At 29.5% G+C, this 12,061-nt stretch overlaps 1 protein-coding gene across 1 annotated transcript in view; it reads right to left on the reverse strand.

Moving 5' to 3' along the window:
- LOC113385207 (chaoptin-like) overlaps positions 1-12,061 on the reverse strand; it is a 38,881-nt gene that overhangs the window by 1,301 nt on the left and 25,519 nt on the right. Inside the window, exons 3-4 of the mRNA XM_026623035.1 lie at positions 6,036-9,031; positions 1,252-1,533 (exon numbers count right to left, since the gene is read on the reverse strand). Coding sequence (XP_026478820.1) covers positions 1,252-1,533; positions 6,036-9,031 — 3,278 coding nt within the window. The remainder of the gene's footprint in view (positions 1-1,251; positions 1,534-6,035; positions 9,032-12,061) is intronic.

Here is a 12,061-nt window from a genome sequence, read left to right on the forward strand (position 1 = left end):
ATACATTCTCTTTTATCATGTCATTTTAAAACAAACAAAACAAAATGGCCTATTTTCAATTGGAAACATTTTTTTGATTTATGTTTTCAAGTGAAAATGAACATCGTTACTCGCACGATGTCAGGTTAACCAGAGTCCGTGAGCTTTTTTTAAGGGGGTATTTTACTGTAAAGGTATCAATTTCGTCCGGTTTTTGAAGCGCTGTATAAAGGAAACAATAATATTTTTACTATCGATATTTTATCATTTGTTATTGATATTTTATTATTACATAAAAAAATTATTAAAAAAAAAATTAAAATTCACAAAGTTATGAGCAGTCAAAGTGGGAGCTCAAAAAAAAAGAGGGTATCCTGGCGTGCATGATTCCAACCCTCCTGGTGATCTGAAGCATAAAAAAGATAGATTCTTAATTATTATAGATGCCGCTATCGTATGAACCTTGGATATAAGTAAAAAAAAATTTTGTTTGAATGGCGGCAGTTTTGAAAAAAAAAAATTTTTTTTTTATGTTTTTTTAAACAATTCCGATTTTTTTAAAAATACTAAATGAAAAGTATAGTTTTGGGAAAGGTCCATGCGATAAAGCGATGTATAGAGAAGATCCTCTCCAAATTTGAAGTAAATCGGTTAATTAGAACTCGAGACATCCTTACCGCCAGCTCGAAAAAGTAGTTCCGAGAAAAACGCGTTCAAAATTTTGAGACAAGTCGGACCCGAACCGAGGCCACGTGACTAAACGGCTATAACTCAGGAAATAAATGTAATTTGAAAATTTAATGACATTTTTTTGAATAACTAAACTTTGAAAATATGAAAAAAAAAATCGATTTTTACAAATTCTACAGTAGAATAATACCCCTTAAATGCTTCTCAACTAAAACTATTCTCAATTAAAATTAAAATAGCTTTTATAAAATAATGTAAGTTTGCAGATTCCCAGTTCGTAGTCCATATAAAAATAATATTAATGTTGAGAAAGCGAATTAGAAATAGTTATATAACAAATTTGTAGGTAAGACCAATATATAATATCTAAGTAGAAGTAAAAACATATTACCTATATTCTGGTATTTCCTGCAATGACCGAAATACTTCGAACACATTTGATAGATCCATTCAAACGATAAAATATCTGTTTTCTTCTTCACAATTTTCCTATGACATAATCCTCTTCTCTAATTAAATCACAAAATTAATTATCACAGTCTACAAATAACGTAATGTATCAAAGAAAACACGACAATGTACAAAACAATATCCACTGGTCCTCCTCCCAAAATCCTCGACTGGTCAGAGGACTAGCATGGCAGAGTAGATCGTCTGGTCTCAGGAGCAGCAGAGCTTTGATACCGCCTGCCCTGTGCTGCTGCGAGCACGTGGTGTCCCTGGCCAGCGCCTGCATCCTCCTGGCCTCGCTGGAGGACACCGTCCTGGTCTGGACGGTCTCCCTGAGCCAACGGCGCAACCAGTGGCCGAGCCAGACTAGGGCGCAGTCGCATTGGAGCGGGTTGTCGGACATCAGCAGCCCGCCTGGTAATACACTCGTAAGGTAAAGTTAACATTTTAAGTCGGTCGAGCATTTTTTTTAGCAAAGTAGGATTTATAGCAATTAATGAATGAGTAAAAACAAACCATAATACAAAGCAACAATTAATTATAAAAAAATAATCCAAATATACACGTATATATCTTCTATAAATAAAAATATAATATAAAAATGAATGTGTTTGTAAGCGCATAATTCAACAACGCCTGGACCAATTTGACAAATTCCTTTTTAAAATGTTCGTTGAAGTCTAAGGATAGTTCTTACGGCGAGAGAAAAATCGAATAATTTCCGGGCTCACAGCCCTTTTCTTTTTCACATACAAACGTTTTCTAACTAAAACGTAAAATCAATTTGACCTTTATTGCTATTATATCAAAGCCAAATATTAATTAATGATAATAATTTTAATAATATACTATTAAAACAGGTAAAATAGTAGGGGGGGCGACGGGGCGCAAAAAAATGACAATCGATTTTGAGATTTTTTGATATTATGAAAGCTAAAAACCTTAGAATTATTAAAAAAAAATCATCTCAATATCTATTTTTTGACGAAGTTATAGATATATATATCTCTATATGTATGATCCTCTGAAACCGTTTTTTTATCGCTCCCGAGCTATTGTATGCCAGCTGCTCTCTTTTTCATTATAATACCTCATGCACATGACCTTTTTAATGTGTCAGCATCCTTGAACACCATGCTGTATTTAGTACATTAAATTAAATGGTGTATTTAGTACATTATATTAAAAACTTTGAATAGGTTTTCTCAAATTGACTTTTTTCAATGCGGTGACACAAATTAAAAAAAAACTACAAGTCGGATCGACTTGCATTTTTTTTAATTTGTTCATCACTGCAATACCTAGTCCCCCTACCCCCTACCTCAAACAACTTGATAACAATACGCAAAAAATTTTTGCGAAGCTTCTCGCCCCAAAAAAAGGCCTTTTTTGACACTTTTTTTAAATAGCTGCCATTTTTTCCTTCTTGCTTTTTTTTCATTTGGTAGGGAGACTGGATTCAAACATCTTCTTCAACGTAGTTTCTTTTTTTTGTTTCAGAAAAAGAAAATTTCGTAATATTCTATGATTTTGTATTTTTTTAAAAAAAAAAACCCGCATCTCTATGATAAATGCATTTCGAGAAAAACAAAAACAAAAAAAACGAACAACCCCCTTAAGGCAGTTCTACATTTATCATCGCTCATATTGTTGTGTATGCATTTTGGTGTGAGGAGTAATTTCAAAAACAATAATCATTATTTTAGGTAAACGGTAAATATTAGTAAAGGATATTAAAAAATTGTAGGCGTGGGGTCATCTGTCGGGTCATCTAGTTTTAGATATGCTAATAATATATTTTGTACCTGGAGGAGCTCTACACATAGCGATCTAATATATATAATAATGTTTTTGTTGTTCAATACATGTGATAATCTGATATGTAATTTATTTTTGGTTTCCCGGAGAAATGATTAAGATAAATTAGTTAATTAATTAGAAAACAAAGTAAAGTTGAGCTATTTTTTGCAATAAAAAGTTTGGTTTAAATATTATTTTAATTTTTTTGGGTACAGGTATCCCTCGTATAATAAAGTATTTACGTTCTAAAAAAGTCTCGTGAATGCAAATACGTGTTATACGGGACAAAGAACTAATACAAAAACAGGGGTAACGATTCAAGATTAAAAAAAGCAACATATTATAATTTAATATAGAATATTATTATATTTATTCAATTTTTCTAAGAATAAAATTACCTATCCAATACAATAGTTTTTTTGGCAAGATATCCTAATCCTCTGAACATTTTTTGTACTAATTTCATTTCCATGCTCAATTTTTTACAAAAATTTTGATAATATTTTCATAGATTTTACTGTATTTATTATTTTATTAAGGTCGTAAGATTTCACTGTATTTATTATTTAATCAAATCGTGTTATAGCAAACCCGTGTGTATAAGAGGGATGGTCTCAATTTTTAAATCATATTAGAACGAATACGTGTTATAGAAGCACCGTGTTATGCAGGACTCTCCTGTATTTTAAGTTCAAATGAATAAACAGTTATCAAAAACAAAAAGAATTTTTGGCGTCTGTCCAATTATTATAGAACAAACACTGTTATGTCCCAAAAAATCTTCAAGTGGATTCCTGAAAAAGATTCTTTAAAAGATTTTTCGTATGGATGTCTGGAATATTCTTCTATATATAGGGTGTCCCAGACCTTAACGACAAGCCGAAACAGACCTTAAGTGTCCTGACAAAATTTAGAAAAAAAATTCACGTTGTTAGGAATTTGTAAGCTTTTAAGTCCTGCCTAGAGCTTTTGTTTAAATTATGACCATTTTTCGGTTATTGTGGTCAACTTTTACTAATTTTGTTTATTTAAACTGTGAAACCGTAACCATGTCTAGGAACATAGTCAAAATTTCCAATTTCCCCAAGTTTTCTAGAAATAAGTCTTTTTGTTAAACTATGAATTTCAATTTTTCAAAATTGATCGATTCTGAGAGGTCTTGCTTTAAGAAATGTATTAAAGTATGTTGGCAAGTTCGACCAGAAGTTTTTTGTACTAACTGTGGCTTATAATCATCAGTATAAATAGAAAAATGTATTGAATCATTAACCAATAGTTCATTTTGTTGCAATTCGTGGAATAATAATGCAACAAAACAGGGTTGTTTATACACGTTTGACAATTGATTTTCTATCAATATAGAACAATCTATTAAGTATTTTTCTATTTTATAGAAAAATTATATTTCTAATTCTACCACAACAAATCATTACTTCCAAAAGTTATTATCATTCAACAATTAATTAGCAGCTGTTAAAATAATATCAAATTATTAATCAAAAAGTTAATATAATAATAGTAGTTTATTATCTGGTACAATATGAAGGAAACACAGATTTAATAGAATACTCTAATTAAAATAAGTTAAACTCAATAAAATAAGAGTAGTTAAATTAAGAATAAAATTAATGTTTGACCAAATAAAAAACTACAAATTTAATATATATTATATATGGTGTTTAGAATTGCTAGAATTAGAAACAATTGCTTCTACTTACAGAAGTTGTGAAATATAGAAAAAATTATAATTTTACCGAGTAAATATAACGTTAATAAAAATGTAATAAGGCACAATCAATTTGTTTTTTTTATGAAGATAAGTATTTTCTTAAACGACCGTCTAGTATTTGCACGATTCATTTCTTTGTACAAAGATTTTCCTCATTATTTGTGCAGTCGTTTATTTGCGTAAGTATATCCGTTTTTTTCAATGGCATACTAAAATATTATGAATGCATAAAGGAAAAAGATAGCAAATGAATGGCTATTTCTTAGATGTTTTTTCATGATATTATTATACATCATTAGAAGGTATAAAAAATAAGAAAGCAAAAGGCACAAATCGCACCTATTATAAATATCTAAAAATATCTAAATATTTTATATACATATATATATTATTATTATTAAAAATTTATTATTATTATATATATATAGAGAGAATAAAATGCAATTCTACACCAATAAGTAGATGTTATTACATCTTTAATTAATAGTAGCTTTTTATAAATTAGGATGTTAAAAAAGTGAACCTGATTAAAATACTTGCAAGCACATCTCTAGGAATTATCATACTATAGTAAAATACACAACGCTTCAAAATAAATACATACAAAATAATATATTCTATTTGTAAAAAGTAAAATTCCTGAAATGTTTATACCAATATAAATTGTTTAATCTACGGTGTATACCATAACTGCTTGCAATATATGCAAATAAAGTGCTACAAATATACAGTATATATTAAAAATAATGTTTCCATGCAAAACAAAATATAGTTATAAAACTCGAATACAAAAGTGATCAAGATTAAATATAGTTTTACGACTTCATTTTTATGGTGTGAGCAATAACATTTCATAGTTGTTGCAACATATATGATCTGCATTTTATTTTTTGTAGAGGTAAATACAGAAGAATCGTAATTCTAGTAATTTATTGTGACGTTGGTTATTGTAGCATTATAGTATCAAAATAAGTCCATGCTGATGATTTTCTTGTTATAACATGAAACGTATAATTTCAATCATTACTAAGAATAATTGTTTTTTAATTATTTCGACACAATTATATAAATCGTTTAGAGAACGAGTTTTAAAAATTTATTCAGTCACGCAAGTTCATAACTGATTGATTTCACAGAAAAACAAATTATAACAAATATAATTATTACGCGCCGCGGTAATAGTCTACTTAATACCTTTAAAAAAAATAAAAAAAATATATGTGAGCAAACGTATTAAAGAACGGATATAAATATAAACTAAATATTACTTTAAAATCAGTAATTTTCCACACAAATTAATGATTGAATTATATTAAATAATTTCATGCGTGAAAGAATTCAATATAAACAATTTAAAACATTTATTTGAAATAGAATTGCACAGTACCTGTAACTAATCTGGTTCCATATGCCTGCCAACTGCTGCTGTTTGGATAAAATGCTTCTGGTGTAATATAGTTGATCGCATTCCCTCGGAGGTCAATTCCGAGATCTCCTACTCTCCTCAATTGATAAAACAGCCCAGTAGGAAATTCGGAAACCATACTATCCTTTATCCTGATGGTCAATCGCGGATTTCCACGAAAACTGTCAAAACCTTCCGGTCGAATCACCGATAAGTATTGCCCACTAACTTGTAATGTTTCAAGTTTTCGATTTGTAGAATGTAAAAGTTGAACACTTAGCGTGGTTTCTGCTAATTTTAGGCTAAGCGAACGTAAGGTTGGAACAGCCGAAGCTACTTTGCCGATAGTATCCATGTTCTGTAGATGCTGGTTAGTTTCCACAAGTAAATTTTCCAAAGATATTCCGGATAAAGTCTTAGAATGGATTTCCTTCAACTCAGGAAGATTGAACAAGTTAATAGTTTTCAAGTAAGGAAGCCCTTGAAAGTTATTTTCGTTCAAACTAATTATAGGGTTTCTCGATAAGTTGATTAATTTCAATTTTGGAAGATAGAACCAGAGTTCTGAAGGTACCGATACAAGTTTGTTGTCACATAGATCCAAATCAGTCAAATCATACAGTGAAGTCATTATGACTGTCGATAAATTTTCTAATCTGTTCGAACATAAATTAACATGCCGCAAAGAATGTAATCTAAGCTGTGGAATATTCCTCGATTTTATGTTAGATATTTTCAAAGTCATTAAATTAGGTGTTCGGCGAAATACAGCGTCCAAATCCACAACTAAATTATTGTCGCTTAAATCAACAGACTGTAGCTGTTTAGATGATTGAAAAATATTCTCCGGCAACTTTTTGAACTTATTATGTGATAGATCAATGTCTAATATGTATGAAATACCCATAAACATGACATCATCTAATGAGGCTATCAAATTACCTCCGATATGTAAAGAACGTAAAGTGAAACCGATCTCAGACAGCGCTAAACTTGGCAGTATCACAATTTCATTGCAGCTCAAGTCTAAGTGTTCTATGAATGTATTTTGAAATATATCATGGAACAACGATCGTATATTATTATTATTCAATTTCAGTACACGTAGGTGGCGTAAATTAGCAAACTGTTCATTCTGTAATACTTCAATTTTGTTATGACTCAAATCTAATATGTGTAGGTTATCCAAACCGTAAAATGCTCTTCGCCGAATCAGTGTTATTTGGTTATGATCCATTTTCAATTCTTCCAGTAGACTTAAATCACCAAAGGCCTGATTTTCTAATCTTGTAATATTGTTCGACGATAAATATAATTTTCGCAGAGACCCTCCCAGGCAGTTCATAAATTCGCTGTAAACATCGCAAAGCCTATTATTCGCCAAGTCTAGCGTGTGCACATAATAAACGCCGTCCGCAGATGACAAAGTAGATATTAAATTGTTGCTAATATTTAGACTCAAAGGCGTGTGCTCGTTTGTAATATTATTAAACGATTTTAGATCTACTTGCTTCAGAACATTACTTGATAGATCTAAATGCATAATATTCGGCAGATGAGCAAAACTCGATTCATGAATATTCTCTATGTTGTTTACGGAAAGATCTAAGCTCAACAAGTTTCTCAAATAAGCAAAACCGAAAGAATGTATTGTAGCAATATTGTTTGAAGATAGATCCACGCTTTGTAATTCAGATAATTGAAAGAAAGTTCGTCGACAAATTCTTTTCAAAGAATTAAATGATAAATCTATGTGAACTAGGAATCCATGGTTAAAGAACAAATCTTCTGGTAGTTCTTGAATGCTATTGAAAGCTAAGTTCAAATGCACTAGTTCCTTGAAGTTCGACAATGTTTCAATCGTTATCGACTCAAAGTTGTTATTGTCCAAAGCCAAATACATGAGATTATGCAATTGTTTTAGAACTTCTCCTGGTAAATCTTCCGGATATAAACTGAAAGACATTTCCAGTATCTTCAGCGAATTACTGACATTCACAAAAGAGTTATTCTCTACGTACAGTATGTCATTAAAACTTAATCCGAGTTCTTTCAAATTTAACAAAGATATGAATACGTTGTCGTTTAATCTCGATATACGATTGTTCCTTAAAAGTAAAGTTTCCAGGTTTTCTGCCCATTCCGTGAAGTCATAAGCGTTGATCTCACTGATTTCGTTATAACCAAGATTCAAATAAGACAACTGTTTGCAATTTCTCAATGCGTCTGCGGGAATTTCTTCTAGAGAGTTACTACTCAAAGATAAAACTTTTATAGTGTTCGGAAGTTCGTGGATGTACGTTATGGCGTTAGAAGATAAATACAAGTAGCTGAGTGACTTGAGTTTTCTAAATGTGTCTTCGCGAAGTGTACTTAATAAATTATGTTCCAGGTCCAAGTACTCGAGATGTCGTTCTAGGCCTTTGAACGTGTCCTCGTGCAAATTCTCCAAGTCGTTATGGGAGAGTATGATTCGGGAGCAGTTCAGGCCGTTAAAAGCCTCAGAGTTCAGGCTCCTAAGACTGTTGTAATCTAAAATGAAATCTCTAATCGCGATCGTGCCATCAAATATTCGACTGGGTATGTACTTCAAATTGTTCAGACCCAAATCGAGCGTGTCCAACTGAGAGTTTTTAGTGAAATGATAATCTGGTATCTTCTGTATAAAGTTGTTTCGCAAATGGACGTTCCGTAGATTACCCTGTAAATCTATGTCTTCGCATGGCAAGTGCTGTATGTGATTATGAGATAAGTCTAAATTGCGCAACGAGTCGGGCAACGATCTAGGAGACAGCCGGCCGATACGGTTGCCGCTCACGTCCAAAGATTTCAGAACTTTGAAATTTCGCAAGGAATGGTCAGGACCGTCGACCTCCTCTTTGGACGGAATTTCTAATATGTCATTATTTGCTAACAGTAGAGTGCTCAGACTTTCGGATAGGTTGCCCCAATTTCCAGCGACGGAAGAAATTTCATTACTGCAAAAATAATACAGATAATAGAACTTGACAGATAATATATATTTACGTCAAAACTTAAAAATAACCCTTAAAAAGGTATATACCGCAATTTATTTTCACAAAAAATTCTGTATCACATGTAAAATAATGGGTAGTACTGCCCTAGGGCAGGCATGGAGCAGGTACTTGAGATGAGTTAAACTCCAACTCAATTCAGAGAATATATATACACCTAAGTCTGTTTTTACACGGTAGATTGGTTCCAGAAGAAGCCGTGTAAAAAAACGTGTAAAAAAAACATTGATCTTATACAAAAATGGGAGATTTATTCCTAATCTCTAAAATCTATTAAAATTAGGGGAAAAACAAGAATTTTTAAGAACAAGAATTCATGTTTATATTATTAAATCAAATATATAATGCTTATTTTCACAAGCATAGTAATTAATGATAAAAAAGATATGCACTCCAATCTTAAAAGTAATATAAATTAAATGTATGGCAAGTTCAGGAACTAAAAAACTATGTTGTGAACGAAAAGAATAGGTTATTCAATTTTTAAGGTAAAAAATAAAATTCACTTAAATCTTTAAGCTAGTGTTCGCAAACTATCGATACTATCGATGGTTTCAGACTTTTTTCTTTCATAAATACTTTTTTGTGATATGAACATACTTCGCAAAAATTAAATTTGATAAAAAAAAATTAAGTACATAAAATTTCAAATTGTGCTAAATGGAATAAAATCGTGTAAAAAATTAAAAATATTCAATTTTCAAACCGTGTTATATCAAAACCGTGTACAAAAAGACCGTGTAAAAACAGACTTAGGTGTAATATATATAAAATTCTTCTGTACAGATGTATGAGTATAAATTCCTCCTACGCGGTTATTCAAATTTTGTTAAATCTGTTTGAAGTTTTTTAAGAGAAATTCCAAGTAAATATAGTAATATTGTAGAATTAAATTAAAAAATTGCAAAATACAACTAATCATTGTTTGACATTGAAAACATTATGGCAAAACTGTTACCGGCCAGAAATGTCAGTTCAATTGAAATTTGAATTTAGGTAAAATAATGAGCCTAGACATTATTAGAATATAATATATTAATGATTGTGAATAAAAAAATGTAGTGTCTATACTATTATTGCAGCTGATATGCAAGAAATTAAAATAATAGAAGATACAGTATATGTTTGATAGATGAAATTATGTAACTTAGTTTGACAGATTATTTTATTTAACTTATGCATGTCATATTTTACCTTACTTTACTAAATTATTTAGGAATACAAAAAAAAATTTCAATTTTTTAAAATTTGCAATTATTTGAAAGTTTCATTGTGTCTCAAATTTATTTGATTGGAATATTAAAATAGTTGATCGTAATATTATACTTTTACCGCGGATACTATAATAATAGAATTTGTAATTATATGTAATTATAATGTAATTCTAGCAAAAACAGCCCAAATTAAGTTGCTAAAACCATAATGTAATTTTTATTATACATTTTTTTGAAACTGATTTTGTTACTTTTTTATTACACAGAAAGGTAAAATTTGTCGATAATTTGATGGATATATATTTTTCTCAAATTACAGAATGACAAAATTTATATTTTCGCTTTGTTGAACACTATTTTATTTGAATGCCTTTTATAAGATTTTAAAATGCTGAAAGTAACGAAGACTGTGTGAAAATGTTCAATATACTAATAGATATTTTCGTTCACAACTAGTAGTAAATAAATAAATGAAAATCATAATTAAAATACATTTTGTAGCAAGGAAGACGTAGAAGAAATGTATGTGTACAAAAAGTTTATCCTTGGTGATTTATATAGGAAATATTCATGTGTGATAAGCTTTAATTAATGGAAAACCGTGATAATATAGAATGGAAACGTACAGACTCCACCGAACACACATGATCATATATTTTTCCATTTTAAACAAAATTCTATATATAAATATTCCATTTAACAAGGGTAATGGAGAGGTAGGATTAATAAAAGGGTAATGGAGACAAGATTAATAAAAAAAAATGAAAGTTAAAATAGTAAAAATAACTCTACTGAATTAGAATTCTGGACTCTCAATTTACAAGACATGAGATATTATATTGAATGCATTTATACTAGAAACTCTTTTAAAATCATATTTAGAAAATAAACTTATAGATAGAATGAAATGATCGTGTTCTTTTTTAAATTCCATAGTTTCATTTAATCTCTTTTTATTTTCCAATATAAAGAATATTTATAGCATGGATATAAAATTTGTAATTTATCCTTCAAAATAAGAAATATTAGATTCTATATACTCGAAGTGATTCAAAACCATCACGACTATTAAACTATAGTAATTTAATAAATATTCAACAAAAATAGTATAAAATAATATTAATAGTTAATAACTAAATGTGTATGGAATTAAAAATTAGTTGTTATTACAAACTATATCAATGAATAAATTCATCAACTATTAAGAATTCGATGCTATCATATCATACTATTATAATTATTTCTCATTAATTATAGACATAAGTTTGAAATTTTTTATTTTATTATAATATATATTCTTTCCAAAATGATACGTCAATTAAAATGATAATTTTATTGATATTTAAAAATTTAGTAGAAAATTGTGATCATTCAAAAATTAATGAATATATTTGCAATTAAAGTAATTAATACTGACAAAATATAACCCATTATTTAAATTTAATAAATAAATCCTCAGTATATGAGTTACACTTCCCATTTTCCACATGACTATTTTCCAACCAGAAAAAATTTAATAAGAATCGCTTCGGAAAAGACTTAGTATTTGCATTTACGAAGCACTAGTCAAATAAACCATTTCAAGAGATTTTTTCAATTAAGATACATAAAGAAAATATAAAGCTTGTAACAAAAGCATAAGGTTGGAAACCCAGCCAAGTGCATTAAGTATTTGAGCTTTATGCATTTATATTCTTTTAACTTTCATAATTTTCATGGAAGTTATAGTGAAAACGTCTTTATATAGTCCTGAATAAGA

Source organism: Ctenocephalides felis, unplaced genomic scaffold, assembly GCF_003426905.1.
Source record: "Ctenocephalides felis isolate EL2017-DRISC unplaced genomic scaffold, ASM342690v1 CF-g0.4_SCAFFOLD_00845, whole genome shotgun sequence".
NCBI lineage: Eukaryota > Metazoa > Arthropoda > Insecta > Siphonaptera > Pulicidae > Ctenocephalides > Ctenocephalides felis.